This window comes from Dendronephthya gigantea, unplaced genomic scaffold (genome assembly GCF_004324835.1).
Source record: "Dendronephthya gigantea isolate DGI-Jeju-01 unplaced genomic scaffold, DenGig_1.0 000010F, whole genome shotgun sequence".
In the NCBI taxonomy this organism is placed as follows: domain Eukaryota; kingdom Metazoa; phylum Cnidaria; class Anthozoa; order Malacalcyonacea; family Nephtheidae; genus Dendronephthya; species Dendronephthya gigantea.
Genome location: NW_021163020.1, coordinates 2,023,628 through 2,048,922, shown reverse-complemented (window position 1 = coordinate 2,048,922; position 25,295 = coordinate 2,023,628). Strand labels below are relative to the sequence as shown.

Sequence of the window (25,295 nt, the reverse complement as noted above, 5' to 3'; positions counted from 1 at the left end):
ATACAATTAGGTTGAACAGGTAGTTGTTACTTATGCCATGAAACATTATTTACAAATTCCTTTCTCGATACATAAACACCTATATTCAAAATAGTTTCACTACACATTTCCTTTGTCCGATAACGAATGACAAAATTAATCCTTACTTCAATATTATCATCTATTTTAACGGTAATTAGCCAGAAGTCTTAGACTTAATATCCATACTTGCTCCAACGATTCCAAGAGGCCGTTACCAGACGTTTAAAAAAAATCGCGGAGGAATATATAAATAGTAAAGTGGATTCTCCTTCAGAAATTCGACGGTACAGCGTGAATCCTATCGAGAAATTTGCCTGCACTTTGAAGACAGGCCGTAATGAAGAGTTTGTTGGAACTTTTAGACCGAAACTAAAACACGACTCCGTGATATAACTGTACGTATCAAACATCTGAGCTTAATCTGCTGATGTTTATTGGATTTCCTAGGATCACTATCATCTCATTGATAAAAGGTTGACCCTTGTATGGCTTGGTATTTCAATGATTTTGCGAAAACGGGGTATAAGAGTCTGCATTATGGCAGCTCTAGTGGTAATTATCGTTTGTATCGTAAGTAAAATTTTCAATAAAAATACCCTGAAAGATGAGAGCGTGGATTTTAAGCTAAGCAAAAAGCGATCGATACAAAAAGATCTCACAAGTTTCGCCAAAGAAAATGACACAGAAATAGCGGTCAACAAAGATCTTCCAAAACGTCATGAACGGCCGAAGATGGAATTAAGTGGATCTGTAGATTTCCTGCGAAGAAACGAAGACACTTACAAGCGAAGGTACGACAGATGACCTTCTACCAAAGTCAATTATTTATTTCTATATACGTAGTATGTTTTTATATCGACTTCAAATTTCTATGCTATAATATTTTTAGTTGCAAGAAACATGAGGTTGTTGTCTTCATAAAAACTCATAAGACGGGAAGCAGCACAATCACAAACATCCTCAACCGTTTTGCCGACATGAACGACGTAAAAGTTGCGCTACCAATGGGCTACTTCCTCCGTTTTTACTGGCCTGCTCTATTTCACTGGTCAGCGGTTGATCTGTGGAGACTCGATGGCGACACGCCCAGCATCCTTAGCAACCATGCTCGATATAATCGTCCCACAATGCAACTGATCATGAGAAAGGGCGCGAAATACATCACAATCCTGCGAGATCCAGTCGACCAATACGAGTCTACATTTAATTATATGGGGTTTGAAAAATTTTTAGATTTGAAAGATTCGAAGAATCCGCTGGCAGATTTCTTGAAAAATCCAGTCCCAAAGTTGTACCAGCTGCGAGACAAACATCACGGAATTCCAGAGCCGATGCAACTGGTGAAGAATCCAATGTTTTTTGACCTAGGTAAGGCTATTTCTAACAGGCTATCCTACGAGGTTAAGGAAGGTCTGTCCACGAGTGTGGACTGTGCTGGTCCAGAAGACCTGTGATACAGGAGTAGAGAAATGAATTGAAGAGGTTGAGTAAGTTATGAGGCTTAGGCACCCAGGATTGAATTTTTGTCTTTACCCACACAGGCATGTACCCTCCTGCTTACAACAACATGACGCGAGTAAGGAACGAAATTAAGAAACTGGATCGCGATTTTGAACTGGTTTTGATCATGGAGTACTTTGATGAAAGCCTTCTGGTCCTAAAAAAGGCATTTTGCTGGACGATGAGCGATATTTTATACGTGAAGTTCAACCAAAGGCGTCATAAATCTGCCTACCACCGTGACGAGCAAGTGAAGAAAAATATTCGCTACTGGAACAAGGCTGATGTAATACTTTACGAACACTTCAACAGAACTTTATGGAAGAAAATTGCTGACTATGGACCGTCTTTTCGGAAAGACCTGGATAAATTTCGTCAAATGAATTCGAAAATGCAGGCGTCCTGTGTGGAAAAACGCCAGTTTACTGAAAACGCGTTCAATTCAAGCGGTGATATTTTGAGCTTTCGTTTAAATCCCGAAGTGCGGTCATATGACCGGTATTTTTGCATGAAAATGTTGCGTAATGAAGTAGATTATATCGACTATTTTCGCAACAAGTACAAGCCGCGAGGCTCTTATCAGACGTTACTGGAGAAAGAGGGCAAGAAGCGACCTTCAACGAGGGAGCTTATTGAAAGGCTACAAATTGCAGCGAATATCAAGTTTGCTGAGCCACCCCGTGCTGTTACGTCATAACAGCAAAGACTATAGGTGCTATACTAGTAAACAGTATGTCACTACTCGTCTTGCAATGTTGCAAATGATATAACGATTCCAGCACTACTTGCTGGGTCACTAAAACGGCCGCCATATTTTTTGGTTTGTTGGTCTTCATGACTTCATGAACAGTGGCGTAACTAGAACGGTAATTAGGCGGGTGGGGGAGTGTGATATTCATATATTCAGTTCTGCCCGACGGATTTCTTTTGTAGTTACGCCCCAGTTTATCAAGAAGGAGCGAAAACCGTAGAACTGGTGAAACCTCTGTCGGACCTCTGACGAGACCACGCCTTCACGTTTTCTTAGAGCTTCGCGTGCCTTCTAAAGCCGTGTCGTGCACCATAATTCATAAGATACACCTGAATAATTAAAATTTCTGTGCATTATTTTTAATTATAAGTTTGGGATGTTTTGCAAGCAATCAACAGGTATTGGTTAGAAATCCAATTTTCTCGTCAACACCCAAGCACTCACCGACGAAAAAATTGGGAGCTTTAGCTTTAACTACGATGAGATTCGTCATTCATTATGCAGAGCTGGTCATTGTCGTCGAGTTTTTGTGTTTGTCGGCCAATTTTGTAGTCAAACGCCGACAACTACGAGTTGCTTCAGACTGAGATGGCGTGAGCATACAGCGCACATTTTGGTTAAAAAATGACGAGTCTGATCGTATTCTGTCGTAGAATCTCGGCGGTGCATGCTATCGTTTGCATTTAAAAAACGCTTAAAGTTATAATAGTTTAAGTTTAGTAAGTTACCCCCTGCTCACGTGTATGTCACGCATCGCGCATGCATGGTATTGCAAACCGAAAGCTCAACACCTTATTTCCAGAAGAAGAACGGGAGAGAAATGTAACGGTCCTTTCGTTAAGGCGCGAACATAAGCCTGACACTAAAATTTCCGGCGAAAGTTATTTCCCCCGTTCATTAAAATCTCGATGATTCCTAAATGTGTACAATCATGGTCATTTCAAAACAACGAGGCGCTTCATGATTGGTGGAAATCACAAGGCCTCTAATCCATCATTAAAATAAACGATTTCTGTCCGCAGTGGGGCGCTTTTTTTATCAGGTTTCGACACGAATGTATTGTACACACTTATATCTGAAAACTTCATGACTTAAGCCGAGGTTTGAATTCGTCGGTTAAGTTTATTGTGTTGAGAAATACTAGTCAATCTATTCGGCAGAAAATCTCTAGGAGAGATTAAATTGCCGCATTTTGTTCAGAGGGGAAGTTTGTAAGCCGCTTCGCATCAGAGAATACGTAATTCGATCTATGCAAATTTCACATCTTCCGTACGCAAATTGCTGAGGGTGGGCGGGCACAACAGCGGAAAAATATTATTCTATTTTATCACCTCTCATCTGCCAAGCCCATCATATAAGACCAACATCTACACAAGAACAGTTCAATTCATTTTTGTACAAAAAATTTTGTTTTCGACATGAAGACTTTGGTGGTTTTAATCTTCGCTTTGGCGGTTAGCCGATTTGAGGCAAAACCAATGTTATTGGGAGACGAAACGAAAGGTTCGTAATGTATGACATTAAATTCGCTATTTTGAGTTATTCAGCATATGTTACCTTAAACGTTATTTTCTTGCGGTTTGTGAACTATTTTAGTCGCGCGTAGCCTAACCTAAACCCCTCGTAAAACTTATAATTTGTAATTCAAGTAAGAAAACGTCGATAAGCAATATATAAAGTAAGTTCATATACGTTATATTGAAAAAGCAAACATCGACTTAAATTTACTGAAGCGGAAACCGAGCCACAGTTGGGCACATTGGCACAATGAGACATCGAAAAGAAACCTTGCTATAAGGCTGAAATTTGTAGAGGAAAAGCGTGGATGATTTACCCTTGCCATATGACACCCGAGGCCGAGCGGATAAAGTTTAATTTGTGTTATTCAAGTTACATATGTCATCGAGTTTGGTCCATTTACACCTTTCGTATAGCGGTATAGCGCATTTCAATGAGATCTTAAGGCAAAGTGCTTAACAGTATAAATTATTAGGCTTTTGACATAATTTCACCGTATTTTAAACCTAAGTTATTTCGCTCAGTATCTGTAACATCGAGTAAAGATCAATTCTACACGATCACTGCTCCTGTGTGAAGTGAAAAGTTGATTTCACAATACTGACAGTGACCTCTGATGTGATCCCGTATAAATGTTCTGCATTAAACTCGCATATTATGGCAGTGGTGGCCACCGCAAATCAATAGACAAGAAGCTAAAAGGATGAAATAATTCTACGAGTTAACTCCTGCGGATATCCATTTTGCTCTAGCTGTTTGCCTGGACTAAACCCGAACAACTTCAGATTCTGTTTTCATAACAAAAACGCCAATTAAAGCAATTACGTTGATAGTTTATTTTTGAAATTTTATTATACCGCAGTTCAGCAGTTCTATATAGAGAAGTCTAGCTCGGTCTAGCATAGTTAACTCTCGTATTAGATGTCAGGCTTTCAAGGACCAAGGTGTATGAATAGTTATATAATTTTGTTGCATGCGTAGGGGTATTTTAAAAGTGTACTTGCATGGATTAAGACGCCTGTTCATAAACTTTGAAACGGTTGAAAGTCTTTTTTACATAAGCTTACAATCAAACATTAGAATTTTCAAAACGTAATGTTTTCATAATGTTTGGTCGTTTGGTAATTGTCAAAAACTCTTTTTTTGGCAGTTTAAAGTTTATATATGCCGACATACAGGAACTGAACATTGAAAAAGCTCTTTGGGGTGTCAAGTGCTGTATATGTAAATTATATCATATATACTTAATGGCGTAGCTTCGCATGCATATATTACGAATGCTAGGCCTAGAGTTCACAGTTATAAAATATAATCATAACGTATGCTGACCCAAACTATGAATCACATCTTCACTTTTTCGGCCAATGTTCTCTCGTTCAAGAAAATCCTTCAAGGAAGTTTTTCGACAACCGTACAAGTCCCTGAACAGGAGCTGAAAGTCTGAGGATTGTTCCCGTTGTATATTGTGCCATTATTTGACAGACATCTTTGTTTTAAATTTAATTTGTATTCAAATGAGTAAGACAGGACCAAATTTTCCATACGCTCTTCCTTTTTCAATTATTATTGCATATATATACTGAAAAATTGGCTTCGCCGTGCATTTAAGAATTTAATTGCAGGAGTTTAGTTTATATATATATGATATAATACATAAATAGCTTTTGTGAATTTTGTCCGCTCCGGCGGTATTTGAGATTTATCTAAACAAAATTTGGGAAGGGAGGGTAATACTTTTCGAATTCTTATTGCTACTGAACGCAGTACTAGTTACTGACCTCAATATGCAACTTCGCCAGTGTCTGGCCTGAGATAACCGATTGACAGGTGCAGACACCTAACGACTGACATTTGGCATTGCTCCGCAATGAGATCGATGCATATATAGTTATATAACTTCTCTTTTTTCTGTCGAAAGGGCAAGGAATTATTGATACATCACATGCATGTACGTGTTTTTATACTCGTAACTCACACCGGCCATGCACACGAATTTACAACAATATCATAAGAAAGCATTTGATATCAACCGAAAAATCTTATATATATTTTTATATATATAGATTTTTGATATATGAAAAGTCATTGACAATATAGCTGTACATGCATGCGGGGAGACGATGCCACCTAGCTTTTGTACATTGTGTTTATTCGCTATTCAAAATGCTTTTTATTATCATTATCATTGTGAAAAGTGCAAACATAAAGAATTTGCCTCTTCCCCCGATTCTATTTAGATTAACCGTCCGTAAAGATGTTATCCATGGCCATGCAGATGCGTGTGGGTTGAGAATTTATAAAATTTGTGCGTGGCCACATAAACAATGATTTACAACTGAATGAACTATATCTATACATCGACTGTTCGTTGATTCTTGAACATAGCTCAAGTCTTATGTTTAGAACTTCTACAACCTAGTTTATCATCTGTGACTGCATGTGTGCTGTTATTTACATAGATAACATATCAAGTTTAGTCAGAGAGTCAACACATTTATAGCTATACTAGTCTATACCTTTATACCGGGTCGTAGGAGACAAGTCCTTATTTCAAAATACGAACACAAATGTTACTTAATTGTTAATTGCCAAAATCCACAGTAACTTTTACCCTCGCATGCACTTAACGGAAGTTTTGATAATTTTTTCTCCCGAGAAGACAAAGACAAACCTCTTGCGATTTGCGTGTGGAATGCGTTGCATTAAAACAGAATAAAGTCGGTTTTACTCAACTCTAATACTGTGGTACTCTAATACTGAGACTATCACGAGAAACCAATCCTAGAAAACCTTTGCCAAAAAAAACCCGAAATCATTTTCTGCTGTTTTCTAGATTTTTTATACGATATCTTGAATTGATGTAAACCAGTAAAATATCTGGTTCTTTTTAACCATTATGTTTCAGTGTCATTTTAATTTTTGTTTGTTGAATAAGCTTATGAATTCACTTTGTCGGTGCAGAAACCTATCGACCCGACGGTCAATAATCCCGCTACCTCGATTAATCCTAACCATTATTTTTCAAAGTTTGTTTTTTCTATTCTCTTAATATGTCTGCTGACTAGTGTTTTATTGACTGGAGAAAAAGAAAGGTGTATTAAGAGCCAGATTTTCTTCAAGAAAGATAATATCTATTTGCCATTTTTCCCCGCAATTAGGAATATCATAAAAATATAGTGCGAGAGATCTTATCGGAGAGAATATTGGTAAATGAAAGGTTTTTTCCCGCAAGTTAAGGACAGTGTTGGGTACGAACGCTTTATCAAACCTCTTCTTCTTGATAAGATCACTGCAGGACACTTGTTTAGAGAATGTGTCTAGAGAGCCTCTAAAAATTATCTCGTAAGATCAGATTGATAAAACTTCTGTATGCCCTGGGTTTGCTGTGTGGCATGCATGCCAGTTGCTCATGTCTTCGTCGGAGAGCATGCAGAGTTAAATTTTAACACTTTGTCCTTCTATCTATTCCACCATTCCTACTATATATCCTATCGATTTTTTAGCTTCAAAAACATTTTAACTGTGACATTTTAACTTGCATGGAAATCTAGTTTCCTCTTTCCACCAACCTCGAGCCACGCTGTTCTTTCCCGCATGCTGTTAATCAGAATCCTCTAGATTAATTTGCGTATTGTCCTTCCTTCAGCTCGTAGCTAGCCGTCTTAATGTGCACTGTGCACTATATGCTAATCAGCTGAATAATTTATGACTCGTGACAAAAGACCTTTACCTTAGCGAGATTATAGAAACTATTTCACGAACTTTGAAAGGGGAATTCAGTTTATAGAACTAACTGGTACAGAGCTACATTAAGTGCAAAAACAGCCACTGTATAATTCAGTGAAGCTTCGAGCAACATGGTGTATTTGGATTTATTTTGAAGAGATTACTCTTTGTGTCCAATATAAGAGATTAAGCTCCTTATATTTCGCAGATGCGAACCACGATTGCGGGCAAGATGACGAGTGTACACTAAACAAATAGGCATGTTTATATCAAGCTTGCTTCAAGTGTACTGTGTACAGCTTTGCTATTTATAAAGCCCTCTGACTGAAAAGAAACCAAATAGGTAGAATAATAGTCTCCTATAGATACGAGATAATGGTGACTTTTTGTTTTCGTTCAAAAACAGATGTTTCACACATGTGTTTAGTTTTCGTTGTTGCTATATTAATTTGGGCGATTTATAAATATAGTTATTTTGAATATTTTCATACCGGATGACGTATTCAGTTGGGCGATAAAAATTAACATACAAAAACAGCGGATGTGTGAGAAAAACAAGGCTCGACCTAAGGAAAAATTCTGCAAATGGTGAAATTGCATAAAATACGGGCGAAGCGTTTTACCGGATATATTTTATTATAAATTGTGAACCTGATTCATCCGCCAGGATTTATGCCCTGAAGTACTTAAAACAATATAAGATCTGCACATAACATCGGTCTTTTTATTCGACAAAGAAAGGGCTTTGAGTAAAGCGATGCTAAAAAATACGTTCAAAACACGGGACGGAAGGAACTTCTCAGAAATGACGAACTAATATAAACTTGTGGCGGAGAGGTTAATTTCTTAAAATGTATGCTAGGATTGCTTTGATGAAGTGGATGTGCATGGAATGACACGTAGCCCGGATGAACATCAGAAAAAGCGTTTTATTAAACTGTCCTGATTCCATGAATTTATAAAAACCATTGTTAAGCGTGAAACATGAAAGCTTAATTGCCAAATTACTCCAAGCAAAAACATATTTCAAATCTTCTCTTTGTGCACGCTATATTTTTTGATATTACATTACTTCCATATTGCCACAAATTACGGTTCTCTTCACAGTTTTTAGTTTGAAATTGAAAATGAGTCGAATATGATAATCTTACCTTTAGTGTTGCGAAAGGCAATGTTTATCGACACAGCCTTTATGTGCTCTACAATAAATGTGTTCAATTCGTTTCACAGTTACAAATGATGAAAAAATGGAAAAACTGTACCGATTGTATCAAGACTACATGGACAGAAAGGGCCAGCCATTAGACAACGAAACGCCTGTTGAAACAACGCCAAATGATGAAACAGAGAAGGAACCCGAGACTGAGGCAAAGGACGTGGAAGAAGAGAAAGAAGCCTTCAGAGATGAAGAGGATGTGGATTCTTTGTTAGATGCTAAGAAAGGTTTGTTGACACATTTCTAAATGAATGAATGAAGTTTGAATGAACGAGTTGAGTGCGCAGCAAGAGTGAACTTTACAAAGATCACTCTCATTCGCACAATAACATAGGTACATTCACTACATTGTTCCAAAATAAAAATACGTTCATTTAAACAGGTGAAGTTGACGAAGATGAGAATGATGAAGATCAGGAGGGAAAGGATGAGATGAATGATGTAGGGTTAGATGATGATGATGAAGAAGATGATGATGATGATAAAGATGATGATGACGATAAAGATGATGATGAAGAAGATGATGATGATGATAAAGATGATAATGTAAAGCTAGATGATGAAGAAGATGATGTTGACGATAAAGATGATGATGACGATAAAGATGATGATAAAGGGTTAGATGATGAGGAAGATGATGTTGATGATAAAGATGATAATGAAGAGTTAGATGATGATGAAGAAGATGATGATGATGATAATGTAGGGCAAGATGATGAAGAAGACGATGATGATGATGATAATGAAGAAGAAAAAGAAGAAGAAGAAGATAATGATGATGATGAAGATGATGATGATGATGATGATAATCCTGATGCAAAAGAAGATGAACCAAAATTGGAAACAAACGAGGTACCAGAGAGTGAACCTCACATAAGACATATATTACTTGTATATTAGTCTTCCAAACAGTCTGGTAGTCAAGGCGTTTATGGTATTGTAGGACTAAACTACTGTCGTCGTATAGACCTGTGGTCACATTATTGTTATAAAGTTGACTGAGAACAAAAGTGTATATAAACTCTACTCTCCTCGCTGTTTAGTTGTGGATTCGAAATCGCACGAGTTCTTAATCCTGTGTATCAATATTATATGTGTTGCAGGATGAAGAGAAACTTGCAAATGATGAAATGGAAAAGGAATATGAAGAATATAGAAGAAAAATGGAAGAAATGAAAAATGATGAGGGACTTGATGAGGTGGAAGAAAAGCCAGATATTGAAGATGTATATAAAGATGATGAAGACGACGAAGATTTCAAAGATGAGGATGATGATGAAGAAGAGGATAATGAAGAGAAAGAAGACGACGAAAAAGATGAAGAGGAAGAATTGGTGAGCTTACTTTTACCTTCAAACACCGATCCCAATGCTTAAGTACTACCTCTGTTATCATAAACGACTTTGTTTATCTTCCTATTCTTTTGATCAGAAAGAATTAGAGAAGGATGAAGAATCGAACGAGGATGAAGAAAAGCCTGAGATCAAACCTGAGGAAATATCTGAGGATGAAGAATTAGATAACGAGACGGAACCAAAAGAGACCGTCGAAGATGACGAGGAGGATAAAGAAGAAGATTTTGAGCCAATGCCTGAGGAGGAGATGGATGAAGAGGGATACGATCGTAAGTTTTATTGCTGTTCCAAGTTTGTTGTTTCTAGCTTATTGCATTTGGCTGTTCCATAGCATGTATGTTGACTGTATGATGCCTTGATTGAATACTATTCGTGATACCTGTTTACAATTTCTCAAATTTTATTTCAGCTGATGTTAAAGATCTTTTTGAAGAAGAAAAGTGAATTTAGGTGAGCGCTTTTACAACAGCCTTGTGTGCCCCTCCCCCTATAATGTTGATTAATCTGTGATCAACTGTGCATGGAGTTGCAGGAAGGATTCCCTAACGGGAGAAAAGAATAGAGGTCCCTATGTCTACATCCCATTTTATACCATCTTATTGGTTGTGGGTTAGCGAAGGTGCTTTTGAGGCACGATTCCCTGACGAAACTTGACGGGATTTCCATATTTTATTGTAGAATTGGAAGACGTTCCAAAATACAGCATCTGCTATTTACTTCACGTATAATTCATATAGAATAATGTAGTCCTGTAGAAAACATATAGAGAACATTGTGTACTTTCATCTTCTGGTTATAATATAATTGTTCACACTTTTGTAAACATGGCCCTTTATTTTCTTTGCGAATATTTCTATACTTAAAAATAAGAATATTTATTTGAAGTATACGTACAGTCAACATATATTTGTTGTTAACATTTATCTATGTCCCCTCGCTTTTTTTTCATTCACCGCGAAATTGACTGGAACTGAGATGCAACTGATAAGTTTGATTAATTGCAACTGAAAATGCAATTAAAACGGGAAGCGAGACGGTTACGAAGTGGGACAATTTGACTGACTCAGTTAAGATTAATTCACCAGCAATGGAGGAAAGGAACTATTTCTTAACTGATGATAAATATAAAACACTTCCCCGTAATGGTATGTGATATGGAGGGTGTGTTAGATTCCTCTGGCTGGTGCAAGAGGAGGAAGTGTTTCTACTGTTCGAACCAACTAGTTCCAAAATATACTGCACCTTACAATGGGTCCCGAAATCGAAGCCTAAGCTTTTCACAAGAGAATAAACAAACTAAAAGCGATTATAATTAATGAAGACGATGGAAGACGATACAAAAGGGTATTTATTTATAATATAAATAAAATATTAATTACTAATTATCGCGGCTGGGCAAGATAAAAAAATAGAATAAAATTAATGTCGCGTTTAACGCTGGCTTAAATACAAAATCTTGCAGTATATATTTTGCGGAAAAGTTAGCTTAAAAAACAAGGCCTTTGTGAAAAACTCCTAATTTGGAAACCCTAACTACCAATTGTTCTCTCGTTACAGTTCGTTATGTATTTTTTCCATCATTTCCTTGTCCTTTTCTAATTCCCCGCGATAGTAATCATCTGGAAGAGAAATATTCCATCATCCTGTTCAGTATGATTATCACAATGGACGGTATAATTATCAACTTTTATCGACTCTCTAAGTCATTCGGCGGATGTCCTACACTAACACACTCTTATTAACGTATTTTGACAAACATTTCCCTTCACAACACATTTCATAATGTCTTTTATCACCAATCATTCTTAATCAGCTTCCTACAACTATCGTCGCCTTTTATTACCTTCCAACACCTTGTTCAGTCTCATCTAATTTCCTTATCTCTCGCGAACTCGTACCTAACCTCACAACCTAGAGACCATCACAACATAGGCAACACTCGACTGTCTCGACAATAAAAACATAAACATACTGGATGGATCATGATTGTATTTCTTCTCGAATTTGTTCAACACATCTTTCAAGGTTTGTGATACTTCTTCCTCAGTCACTACCCCGTTCTCATCTTTATCCATGTCGAAGAATAGCTCACGAGCGATATGCTCAGAACCACCTAAATTCTGAGAAATAGGAAAACTCGTTATAAGTATGAGATTATTCTCTATTCTAGTTAAAAACATTTTGTGCTATCATATTTCCAGAGATAACTACAGTCACCTGGTATGATTTGCTTAACATCTCATGACTAAACTTCCCGCTATTTTGAGCCAATGTTTTCTTAATCATTTGCCTGGCGAATAATAAAAACTTCAATGTTAAGATACCCCAGATGCTGGTGATAATGGCAGTGATAATTATAGTGATAATGATGACCAATGCACCGTGGCGTGGTAGGCACGTTGACGGTCCTGGTTGTTGTATAAATGGCAATGACATCTTAATGGTGATGATGGTGCTGATGGTTATGATGATGGTTGTACTAGTCAGGTATGAATGAAATCTGTGGATACCATAGCGTACCCTATTTCGTCTGGTGTGAACACGGCATGTTCGTATTCTTCAGAGTTGGCAGGATCACCTTCGATCAACATGGCCAGCGATTTCAGCATTTCTATCGACAGATTCCTGATAGAATCTGATGACATTGCACCGTTTGTAGATATCTTCAACTCTTCGTATATCTGTCGAAAGAGACTTTTTACTTAAGGAGATGCTTATATTCCATGTATGTAACCAAAACCAATAAAGCAGGGGACAGAAAGAGTGTTTGGTCACGAGAGAAAAGGATTATTTTTTACTGGCTTCTAATTACGATCGATTTTCTAATTACGCTGCAGCAAATGAGAGGGGGTGGAGACGGTGGACTCCTGGGTAAAAGTCTTTTCTCAATGCATGAAACTCATGACCATATATGCGCTCACCAGGGTTGCCACACTCCTTCTTTCATCTTCCTCCTCAAGTAAATCTGCCTTTTAGGAAATAGAATATGATTTATCATCAGCGCTGCTAATATCAATTTAAATATTTTACTGAAGCTAAACGCTTTAATTTGCAAAAAGAGAACATTGTACTTTCCTAATTTTTCCTGCAGTTATTGGTAAGAAATCCGATGTACCTTTGTGAACCATTCAAACAAAAAATCAGCACTGTCAAATTTTTTGTTTTTGTTTTCCAAATCAAGAACCATTTCTGCTAAGCCATCTCTATAAAAAAATTCGCTGGTAATCAGAGAGAGAGAGAGAGTATAATATTTCGATCCAAACAAAAATCGGGGGAACAATTTAGATATATTTTGCAAGGCAATGTGGACTAGATGGTAAATGATGGTAAATTCACATGAGGAATATGGTCAAGGTTATGGTGATGACATTAATTATACTAGTAATGAATATTATGCATGATGGTGATAGTAGATGGTAGGGGTCACAGCAATATGGTAGCCTCTTGTATGATAAGTGTGTTGTGGAAATCAAGATGATGGTATAACCTTAAGTCAAATGGATCACTATTTCCAAGTGTCTGTGGTCCATGACCAGGGTATGTCCAGATCATGTTAGCATTGGAAAGAGGGATTGATGTATATTCTGTCCTATTACAACCAGTGGCACTGAATTCTTTCAATCTTGAGAATAACACTGAGACAGCCATGTTCTTGGTACCATATGATCTTACTTGATGCCAGTACCCTGTTAGTAAGTTATTATGTACAGTGTTGAGTTATCAGCTGCCAACAAACAAACAAACAAACAAACAAATGTTGATGTACTTACCAGCACATCCAGAGAGGACACATACTATGTTAAAGAAGAATACAGAAGGCAAGGATTCTTACCATAAGGCAAAAATAAACAGTCTCCAGCAGTGAGGTTTGCATACTGCCAGGGAACATGTTTGAAATCAGAATACTTTATGAGATTGACATTATCCACATCCAAGGTGGCAAATCCACCATAACCTTTATCACCTTGGGCGATAGGAATCTAAAAATACCTGGCAGTTAATTCGACTCAATTTTTACAAGCAAGAAGCAAGAAGCTATTCAAAAGGTGACCTAGTACTACTACATTTGATAGAGATGCATGGCATATGATTAAGGATTAAATCAGGAATATATCAAGGAATAGAGATTAGCTGGCTGGGTCTGGGGTTATACTTTATCTTCATGTTTTGGATGGATCAGAATCCAATCTTTAGTCCCATTCAGTAAACAGTTAATAGCATTATCTGCATCACGATGCAACAAGCTGGATGTACCACCGCTGCTCAGCCAGAGATTGGCCTCCATAATCCTCTTGGAAAACGTCCCACAAGACAAACACGACAGAAGGTTGACATCGCGTGCCATTGGATCAGGTAACTGCGAGACAACATACGAATCCTTGCTCTTGTAATCATTCAAATAACTTCTAATGGTATCGCGACCAAGGCCTTTTTCCCCAATCGGAATTTTATTTTTCTCCTTTTTCGATTCTAACTTCACTTCGAGGTTTCCATAATGACGAATTAAGAATTCATCTGTCCAAAGCTCAAACGCTGGAAAGTTCTTTGCAGCGTCTTTGAAAACAACTGGCGTTCCCTTGCTTGCATATTTTTCCCAAAATTGACCGGGATTGGGAATTTCGTATAGCTGTTCAACATGGCCATCGCTAAGTTTATGTTTTCCCAATTCTCTTCCGTGCCCTAAAGGCAAATCCAGATGGATATCTTCCGCGGAAATTCTTGAAATACACAGTACATATATCCATAAAGTATTCATCGTTTGATAAATGTTTTTTGTTTTTTTCCCAGCTTGTAAGTTCGAAGTTTTACCATTTCAATCACAGATCAGTGATTTCAATGCATTGTCCCTTTAAATTTTTTGTTTACATCCTGTTGATTTTAGGTACGAACAGGTGCCTGCAGGCTATTTCATACCGGGATCTATGCCGAGCAAATGTTTCAAATAAAATGGGCTTCGCTGAGATCACATACAACCGAACTTCCGTGAATTATAGGTTAAAGCATGAACAACCCTTTAGACCTTTGTGAAAGAGATAATGTGTTTCTATTCCTTTACAGTTACCTTTCATTTACCAATATAGCCTTTGGATCAATTGTATTTTCATTAAATAAAGTATTCGCATAATCTGCTGGCTCAATTTAAAGCTCTAAAATTTTTTTCAAAATGTCTGCCACATGTGCTGGAATTTTACGCGAAACATTTCCCCAAATCGACGAGGAAATGTTCAGTTATATAAACGGTAAGACTGATTTTATTTCCTCTTATTATGTAGCACTTTTGAATTAAATGTCCTCGTTAGAATACATTTGTCGCTGGGATAATTAGTGACATTCTATGTTTTGAAGGTTTTTGTGACACGTAATAGAATTTCCTAGATTCATATTTATAGAGTTCCTCAATCCTTATAAGATACATATTGTCGTTTATGTTGTGCGTGTCAATTTCCTATGTTTTTTAAGATACTATTTACTTGTCTAAATATTAATTTTGTTAGTCGTTATTAAAATAGTATTTGCCCATTGATAACATTTCCAGGAATTTTGGAATCAAGCAGCGATGATTTTGTCGATGCGTCGGATGTGTTTGATGCTGTGGGTGATCTATTCCTGGAAATCTCAGAAAGTGAACCAAATGTCATCCAAGAACTTTGTGAGCAGTTGATCGGAGTTTTGAAAATGTGGGTTATCGTTTTACCCTAATTTAATTGATATGTATGCACTATGTACAAGTTATATGTATGTAATTTTTGTTCAATTTAGAAATTCCCAGAATAGTACAAGTGAACCTACAAAGCTTCATACTCCGGTTCAGTTAAAGGACATTGTAGAAAACAATGGTAAGTTCAGTTATTAATTGAAGAATTATATTATCATACAAGTACTCTGTATATAAGTCATTGAAATGTGTTAAGTTAAATTGTGTTGTAAATCTGCAAAGTTCATCACCTTATCATTTAATTTATAGATGAAACTGTGGAAGAGAATGCTAGTATTTGGCTTATAAAGAAAGATGAATTGAGGGAGGTAATTATGAATTAGTTGATGATGAATTTGCAAGAGAATTAACAAAAGTGTGATGTACATATAAAACACTTTCTTATTGATTGTCTGATTCATATTCTTCAATTAAGACAGTGGATTCAAAGAAGCTTGAAAAAGCTGAGGCAAAGATTAAAGCAAAACAAGATAAAAGAATATTGAAAGAAAACTCAACTGGTCCACCTCAAACAAGAAGGTACTATATATGTACATTAAATGCAGTACAATTGAAATGGCTCAACACATACAAAGATCTATTAAAAATGATGATATAAAAGCATATACTAAAATTGACTGTTCTTTGTACCCAGTTTAACAGACAATGCATCAGTGAGTCACACAACAAACAGACGAGATGTGCATTTGGAAAAAGTTGGTTATTCTCAAGATATCCATCTGGAGAATATTGATCTAGCATTTGGAGAAAGGTAAACATCTTCATTTTGATCAAACAATATAACAGTCATTATTAGATATCTCAATTTGATACTTGCATTATTTGAACATTAATATTTTGATACTAATAGAGTGTTATTAACTGGGGCCAACTTGATGTTAAATTTTGGACATCGCTATGGTTTGATAGGTCGAAATGGAGTTGGAAAGACCACATTGCTGCGCTCGTTATCAAGGTACGCTCTGAGTCTAGATCTTTGTAATTTCCTAAAAATTCACAACCAAAATATCACAATATTTATAAATCACAAATATATATAATTATAGCAATATTTTATAGTGGTTTTGAGGCTGCATGTGAGTGAGGCTTGATCTTGCTTGAGAGATAGCAAAGTTGCCAATTTGCCCCTGACCCTCCCCACCCCTGCATGGCACTTATATCATTTTTGTGATGCAGGAGGGAGGTACATGTCTCATCTCAATTGTCAATACTTCATGTTGAACAAGAGGTATGTTTCTCTGCATGTTTGTGTAGATGCATGGCTGCATTACCAAACATTATCAAGTGTCCCAATTGTGTCATATTCTGCAGGTTGTGGGAGATGAGACACCAGCTCTGGAAAGTGTCTTAGAATGTGATGTAAGGAGGACCAATTTAATCAAAGAGGAAAAATCTCTTACAGCAAAACTTCAGTTGGACAGGTGAGAAAGGAGTCATGAGAAAGCCAGAAGCGGATCCAGACTGATGCGACCATGGTTGAGTATACCGTTTTTCGGCGCATTTAACAATGGCCGAGTATACTGTTTTCCAGCCATATTTGACCATGGTTCAAAATATCAGTTAGCGAAAATGCCGGATTCGCCCCTGGAGAAAGCAGATGGTCATTGAATATTCAGTACATCATATAGTTAAATACTTGATAAATTTTAGAAAGTGTAAAATGATATATTCCATGTGTATTCTATTCACCCTATCTAGCCATTCACAAGATAATACAAGTCATGAAAGCCGTCTGGCTGAGGTACGAAGAATAAGACACGTGCAGAAAAATTCCGTGTTCTCTGTCTAGGTCTGACACAAAGAACAAATAACGGGAATCATGTTCACATACAATTAATTATTGTCCTTGTCCCATTGAAGGTTAACACAGCTCTGAACACTTTCTTGTTGGGTGTTGTGTAGGACATAATTCTAGTGATATGCACCTACATGCAATGTAATGTAATGTATATTCTAGGTCTATGCAGAAATGGAGGAAATTGAAGCAGACAAAGCCCCTGCAAGGTGGGTTTTGCTAAAGTTTGCCCTTAACAATGCACTCAATTATAAGTGTAAGATAGCTACCTTGCATGTCTATAGTTTGATGACTTTGTCAAGTGTTATCGTATTTTTTTAATTGGTTACATCCAGAGCATCAGTGATTCTAGCTGGCCTTGGTTTTTCACCCAAAATGCAAGGACAGCACACACGGTACGATTAAAAAGTATTATTTTAGATCATATGTACAATGCAGTTGTGATTGCAAAATCCTTGTGCTGATGTGTTTAGGGAATTCTCTGGTGGATGGCGAATGAGACTAGCCTTGGCAAGAGCTTTGTTTTCAAAGTAAGTTAATGCACAATTACATGACGATTCCCGGTTAATCCTGGTTAGTGGAGAGGGTATAGTGGGTGTATCTGTAGTGACCGATCTGCTTCCCCGCACGAAAACTGTCATAAAAACGACTGTTTCAGTATATTTTCTTACTTTTTAGGCCTGATTTGTTACTCCTTGACGGTATGTCATCAATTCGCAGTATTTTGCATTTTTCATCTTTCGTTATATCCACGTGCTTACACTGCCTAGCACGTAAAATACAATTTTATCGCAACCTTCACTACTTCACACGCTTGGCCGCGTGAAAGAACTTTCTGGGTCGCTTGAAAGAAAGCGCTGTAGACTACGGATTGCACTATATAGCGTCGTCGTTTCCTCATATGAATATTTGCACTCGCTTTAGAACCTACAAACATGTTGGATTTGAACGCAATTATTTGGTTGGAAAATTATTTACAGGTTAGTCAGCGCAATCATGCATCTTAATGCCCTCCACGACCAATGTCTCTGCATTCCGCGCTCGATTTAAGCTCTATCCTATAATTTCAGAAATGGCCGTCAACTCTATTGGTTGTTTCTCACGATAGAAATTTCCTGGATTCCGTGTGCTCTGACATCATTCATATGCATTCCAGCAAATTGGACAGCTACAAAGGAAATTATGAGGTGAAAATAAAGAATATGCCGCGCGGAAAGTGTTACTTGATGATTTAATTGATCTGAAATGTTGTTTTCACAGACGTTTTTCAAAACGAAAACAGAAAAATTGAAGAATCAGCAGCGAGAGTACGAAGCCCAACAACAGTACAGAGAACATTTACAGGTATGCATGAGCGATGGTGTAATACGGAAGCTACTGTAGGATTGTGAATTTCTTTTGGTGTAAGAACTTGTGGAGAAAGCATTGATGATTGAAGTTCACAAGGCTGTATTGTGTATCTGTTTCAGGCATTTATCAATAGGTTTCGTTACAACGCCAACAGAGCTGCACTGGTTCAGAGCAAAATCAAAATATTGGAAAAACTGTAAGCTCATGTTTACTGATATAAATACAGGCTGGTTGAGGAATCCAATTTTGAAGGCTAATAAATTTTCTGTACAAAATTATTTCAGTCCAAAGCTAAACGCGGTTGAGAAGGAAACAGAAGTTGTTCTAAGGTATACTTGAATCTAATGTTTGTAGGAATAATACAATAATTTAAGCGAATGAATCATTGACGGTACTGCATCTAGCTTCCCCTGATGTATTCGTAATTTTTTCATTATGGTATATATTGATGTGAGTTATTTATTTCTCCATGTTTTCCTGTTTAATGTATAGTTTCGTTCATTTTGCTTGCATTCATATTTATGTGCGAAACTCTCTGCAGGTTTCCTGATTGTGAAGATCTGTCGCCACCCATCCTTCAGCTTGACGAGGTAAGTGGGGCAAAACAATTAAAAATCTCCTTTTGAAACATGTTTTTTATAAATATGATAATGCATATTACCATTTTCCAGATTTCGTTTCACTACACGAAAGATAGAGTTATATTTGAGAAAGTCTGTATGTCGGCGACCATGCAATCTAGAATAGCAGTGGTACGTAACTATCCTCTTAGTTATTTTAGCCGCAGGGAACTCGAGGCCCTGTCATGTGCAAGACGATGCATTTTTCGTATATTCTAGGTGGGAGAAAACGGTGCTGGTAAAACAACGTTGTTAAAAATTCTGCTTGGAGAACTGGAACCAGTAACGGGACTTCGACATGTTCACAGGTGAATGAATGCGCGTCGCTTTTACAAAATTCTCTCAAAATTTGTAAATCCCACCATCAAAATTATCACCGTCATCATCATTCGTACTTTGGTACTTTATATTTTCAGGAACTTGAAAATGGGTTATTTTAGCCAACATCATGTCGACCAACTAAGCATGAATACGAATTCAGTTCAGTTATTACAGTCGAGGTTCCCAGGTATAAATATATATCATAAAAAGATTTAGGGAAGGAGGGGTGGTGGCAATGTCTGTAGGAAGAATCACGAACACAAAGTGATAGAAACCCCTAGGTTGCTTTCCCTTCCCCCTTCCCCCTCTCCGTGGCATGGATTAACTTCAATCGCCCTATAACCATGATTTTATTATTTGAAATGGATTTTAAGCAACTTCTGTGTAACGCGTAAGAATTGCTTTATTTTGATAAGATAGGCGACTGCGCCTCACTTGATCGCCATTTTCATACCTACAATTGCTCGAACGGCGTTCTATTTCAGGTAAACAAGAAGAAGAGTATCGCAGACAACTTGGATCCTTTGGTGTTTCTGGTGAACTAGCATTACGACCTATTGACAGTCTGTCTGGTGGACAAAAAAGTCGTGTCGCATTTGCTATCCTTGGCATGTTAAGGTATAAATTTGAATATCAGCTGGTTGTGATAAAATCTTGTGTTTCGTGCGAACAGCTGCAATCGAGCGATTTATAACATGATCTCTATTGCACGTAATATACATAATTGCTGTATCTTGTGAAATATACCTTATGATTCTTATCTCATTCTGGTACCTACCTCAGGGCAACACACTGCATTTTTCCACAAATGAACGTCTTTTTTGTATGTATATTTCATGTTAGACCGAACTTTCTTATACTCGACGAACCCACAAATCACTTGGATATGGAAACGATTGAAGCCTTAGGGAAATCATTGTTGAAATTCCAGGTAGGTTGCAGTTCTTCATGCAGAAGATGAGATGAATCATTTGTGGAACGTAGGCTAAAATTCCACTGCCCATTTCTCCCAAGCAAACGTCGTGATTCAATATCGTTTGGTAAATGCATGTCTTTGGGGATATTAAATGTGAGGGGAGCGGTTTAGTAATTTTTGAGACCGGTTTTGAAAAGCTCGACGGCGTTGTATACCTGCATGACCATGTCAAGCAATAACTAGAATTTCGCCTGTTAGACAGATTATATGTATATTGTAAGGTTCACTTTGTGCGAATATTGTAGCTATAGCTAGAAAGTGATGCTATAGTTTATAACCTTCTTCTATGCATACGAGGTAATTTAGTGTCGAATTGCTTCTACCAATATAGGGTGGTGTGATATTGGTATCCCACGACGAAAGACTGGTACGAACTGTTTGCAATGAGATTTGGATCTGTGGTCAGAAAAATATACGTTCAATAGAAGGTGGCTTCTCAGAATATAGGCGAATTTTAGAGGATGAATTCAAAAGATTATGAAATTAGATAAGTACATAACAAATTTCAAGAATATTATATCAATTCGCTCCCACTGGTGACACAGCCATTTTTAATTTAATAATTCCAGCAATTGAACATTTGAATGTTTAATTCCTGCTACGGTTTTTTCAGTAACAAATCCGGATCAATATAATTTGGCGGTGCTTCTCATATAATGGAGGTTTTAAAAGATGATTTGACCAAGAAGATTTCTTGGACAAATATCTTAATCTGCCGCATGCATGCATGTGATTGAGTGGGTGCAACTGCAACACACACTGCAAAAAGATTCCTCATGTAAAGCGAACTATTAAAACACATCGCATGAAAGCGCATTGAGTGATGAAGATTTTGACGATAAATTTTTGCCAAATACTACGGAATTTATAAGCCCTTGTTTGTTTTCGACGCAACGCTCGTTTGTCAAAATTTCTTTTAAAATCCCATCCGTCTTTCTAAATAGAAAAGCCAGGGCTTATCAGTTATCCAAATACAACATGCTGTTTGACGTATGCCGGCCTACGTGTTTGCATTTGACTCAAAACTTCAAAATCGCCCTATTTATATTTTGCATTTCAAAGGAGGCGTGCGTTCTGTGAACGCAATCTCTGTGACTGAGTTCAAAACAGCTTGATAATGCTGTTCTCAGAGCACAATTAGGTTTTAATTTCAGCAAGTTGCCTAGAACAGGATAGATAAATTAACATACACCGAATGAATCTCATTTTTATACCTTGTTGATTCAAATATAATTGCCATGGAATGCTGGCATAACATGACCGCTCAATTCTATCCGGATTTTCTCTGAATTTAACCATTTTGAGAGGTATAGTTCACATCTGTGTAGGACAATAGAGGTTAATATTTAGCCTACAGTTTTGGCCATCTTGTCAATTACCGGTCCATTCATTTGCACCGCAACCGAACAGCCTCACCGTCGCACAATTATTGCATCAGATGAGATGGAACTGCCGGTGATCTTTCATGACTTGTATTTACCTAAATAGGTATAAATAGAAGGGGTTTTTCTTACATTTGACCGATGATACCTGATGGTTTTCGTCCATCAAAATGAAGAAAAAAACAGCTTTAGTTGGCCAATATATTTTGCCCCCATGTTTTGAGATGCACGCGCAAACAAGTGAAAAACTATAAACATTCGACGTTGAGAATATTGATATTCATATAGTTTTAGCGTATAATTAGCATGTCATATTTCAGTTTCATTGGCTTACCACGCGGGTTCGACTCAAACAGAATAATTTAGGGCCTGAACCGTCGTTTTGACAACCAAGATATTATTAATTTTTTTGTGCCTTAACACTTTAACATAAATCAAGTTCAGATGTAGGGATGTCTTTCAAGAAGATTTCTCTTCGATGTCGTATATGTTTCGATGTTTTTGTGAACAAGAATATACTAGTTCAATGTAATCTCGTTTGAATTTTGTGCCGTGCGGCGTGTGTTTTCGACGGGTTCAGCAGTAACATCGACGCGGTTGCTAACTTGCTCATTGTGATTGTGTGATGCTAAATTGAAATGGGGACAGCCTGTTCAGTTGATGCAAAAAACACCTCGACTCGCATGAAAGATGAAAATGGACGAACAAAGGAAGACCTCAACAGGCCGAAAAGCATTTCAAGTTCAATTGTTTATAATACGCTGTGAGTAATATTGCATGCGTAGGAATATCTATAATATATATCTTAGTGTGTACATTGTTTTATTTGACATCGCTGAGAGCTTTCTTAATGCGTCGTAAGGCAGAGATTATCCAAGAAATTTTAGATCGTGACTGGGTAACTCGGCCAAGGAATTTATGGTCAACTGAGCATTTTGCGAGATATTAAGTATCAGACAGTTAGAGCAATGACATGGCGACCGATCGCAACAAAGATATAAATAATTACAAGATGAATTATTAATCTAATGCCACGAACGATTGTGAGACCCTTGCATTGCACCGAGCATGCGTAGGTTTCAGTCATGGTGTCATATACAGCCATCATTTCACCGCTGTTCCATTGAGTTCACTCCCTAAAGTTAAAGTTGAGACTTTTCATCCTACGCGTTTTGGAAATATGTAAGGGAATGAAACAGTGATTATTACACACGAGTTATTTCACCCAGATCATGGTACATATTCTTCACTGCAGTCTAGAGTTTATCGACCTTATTACTGTGATCGCGTGTTAAACATTGATCGTGCATGTAAACTGAGTTTACAAAATTTAGATTGCGGGATTTGATTGTGCATATTGTTGATATCTGATTACAATTTCACATTGAAACACAGCTGTTGTTAAAATGTATAATTATATTCACGAGAGCGGTAGTATAGTGATTTACATTTTCCTGAAATTTTTCGTGCGATTTTCTTTTCTTCATCCATGCGAACTAGCAAATTGTTATCAATGCTCTTGTTGAAAAAGTGCTTTTATCAGAACTTCCGAACATCCATAACCGTCCAATCAGCAATTTACTTGTATTATAGCAGGGAAAATTCACAGCAGGAATTGCAGGTGCAAATGAGTGGCCATCAGGCTGCAGCATAATAGCTAAATAAGCTAATATCGTGCCCTGTGTACATAGAAGCTCTTTGATATTTAAACTTATATATTTATATCCTATTGATATCCTATTATATCTTATTGATATCCTATTGATCTCCTCAGGTGGAATCCATTCCGAATCACGAGAGACGAAGCAGAAAATCTTCTTCAAGGTTCTTACGCTGGGGCTTTCATTTTTTCCTACAGCATCACGTCCGAGATATTTTTATCCATGAGGTATGGCACAAGGGTACACCACTCTTGTAATTATTTCATATTGGCGATCTGCACTAGTGCCCGGCACTCATGAAGTAAGGTTCAATACCGTTCCTGTAAGGCTCAATCAATCCATCTCGTCTATCTTTTCATTTCATTTTAGCACGGGCAAGTATGTCTGTCATCACCCTGTACTGAAGCAGTCCCAAAGTTACGTAATCGGGGGCAGAGAGTTCAAAAATATTGATGAAGCTGTTTCTTTTTACCGAACGAGTCCTTTAGGAGAGGCGATACTCACAGAACAGGTAATACAGGTTAAGGTTTATACATAGAAGTAGGGGGACATTTTGTCCAAAATTTCGTATTGTGCTAAGAAGATGCTGATGAAAAGATAAAAGGGGAATTGAGACGAAATGAGTTTTTTTTGTATATTTACTCTTTGTATCTTTTATTCCATTTTTAGTTTCACTCAGGCCAGCAGGCACAGAATAAGACACAGACGAGCAATACGGCACTGAACAGTCCTCCTGCAAAACCACATAGAACTAACGGTAAGCGTGTGACCTTTAATTTACCTCATTCGAAATCGAGCACCGTTTCTGGGCCAGCTAGTGTTGATAACACTGGTTCCCCTGGTATGATCACGAGTAATACTGGATCGACAGGGTTAAGTATGGATAGTACCGTAGGGAAGATTACAGACGCGGAGATGGAACAGGAAATGATAAAGAAAATTTTGAGTAAATCAAGGAAGTCGATATGTAGGATTCAGCCAGTAGACTCGCTTTCCACCTCATCTGGAAACATGTTCGAAGAAGAGGAGTTAAAATGTATCAAAGATAAATGAATTTTGCTGGACAAAATGATTCGTCCTTTGAAGGAAGCAATTAAGGAACGAAATATCAAACCTGAGCTACGCACAAAAGGTTACCTGGGTTAAAAAAGAAAACAAATGAAAAGAATGCTTTGTTGTCCATGGAAAACAGCTAAAGTCTACAAACGACGTTATCGTCTTGTTATATGTTCAAAGAAAGAGAGAAATTTGACTGAGTTTGAATCATTGAACGATGGAATTTGAGAAAAAGGAATGGCCTAAGAAGACGTGATGCTGTATATATATTTTAAAATGAGAAAGGTTTCACTGAAAAAATGTTTTTACACGAGGAAATTGTGGTAACACT

General features: G+C 37.3%; 4 protein-coding genes across 5 annotated transcripts; 3 read left to right on the top strand and 1 right to left on the bottom strand.

Moving 5' to 3' along the window:
- The first annotated feature begins 90 nt into the window (after positions 1–90).
- On the top strand, positions 91–2,261 carry LOC114518184 (galactosylceramide sulfotransferase-like). The gene is made up of 3 exons (XM_028538126.1): positions 91–812; positions 911–1,389; positions 1,563–2,261. Exons 1-3 carry the CDS (start codon positions 523–525, stop codon positions 2,216–2,218), a joined length of 1,425 nt encoding a protein of 474 aa, XP_028393927.1. The 5' UTR covers positions 91–522; the 3' UTR covers positions 2,219–2,261.
- A 6,502-nt stretch (positions 2,262–8,763) lies between these two features.
- On the top strand, positions 8,764–10,910 carry LOC114517944 (protein PFC0760c-like). Its single transcript, XM_028537797.1, has 7 exons — positions 8,764–8,959; positions 9,115–9,173; positions 9,285–9,584; positions 9,836–10,066; positions 10,164–10,356; positions 10,497–10,537; positions 10,766–10,910. Exons 1-6 carry the CDS (start codon positions 8,764–8,766, stop codon positions 10,529–10,531), a joined length of 1,014 nt encoding a protein of 337 aa, XP_028393598.1. The 3' UTR covers positions 10,532–10,537; positions 10,766–10,910.
- A 587-nt stretch (positions 10,911–11,497) lies between these two features.
- LOC114518077 lies at positions 11,498–15,011 on the bottom strand. Its single transcript, XM_028537988.1, has 9 exons — positions 14,241–15,011; positions 13,920–14,067; positions 13,575–13,773; positions 13,203–13,290; positions 13,009–13,056; positions 12,608–12,768; positions 12,305–12,377; positions 12,060–12,207; positions 11,498–11,706 (listed from the first exon to the last, which is right to left on the bottom strand). Exons 1-9 carry the CDS (start codon positions 14,841–14,843, stop codon positions 11,639–11,641), a joined length of 1,536 nt encoding a protein of 511 aa, XP_028393789.1. The 5' UTR covers positions 14,844–15,011; the 3' UTR covers positions 11,498–11,638.
- A 145-nt stretch (positions 15,012–15,156) lies between these two features.
- On the top strand, positions 15,157–24,110 carry LOC114518076 (ATP-binding cassette sub-family F member 3-like). 2 transcript variants are annotated; one of them, XR_003686452.1, is made up of 27 exons: positions 15,157–15,327; positions 15,624–15,765; positions 15,848–15,924; positions 16,053–16,111; positions 16,219–16,322; positions 16,438–16,554; positions 16,654–16,758; positions 16,980–17,031; positions 17,115–17,224; positions 17,502–17,544; positions 17,761–17,807; positions 17,934–17,993; positions 18,072–18,128; positions 18,277–18,299; positions 18,523–18,578; positions 18,669–18,785; positions 18,859–18,942; positions 19,068–19,144; positions 19,233–19,277; positions 19,490–19,538; positions 19,620–19,700; positions 19,788–19,876; positions 19,985–20,076; positions 20,375–20,507; positions 20,733–20,820; positions 21,197–23,010; positions 24,022–24,110. XR_003686452.1 is itself a non-coding variant. In XM_028537987.1 (26 exons), the coding sequence occupies exons 1-26, from the start codon at positions 15,252–15,254 to the stop codon at positions 21,344–21,346; spliced, it is 2,133 nt and encodes a 710-aa protein (XP_028393788.1). In that variant the 5' UTR covers positions 15,157–15,251; the 3' UTR covers positions 21,347–24,110. The 2 variants fall into 2 exon arrangements, 1 of the variants encoding a protein (XP_028393788.1); XM_028537987.1 differs by having other exon boundaries at positions 21,197–24,110.
- The last annotated feature ends 1,185 nt before the right edge of the window (positions 24,111–25,295 follow it).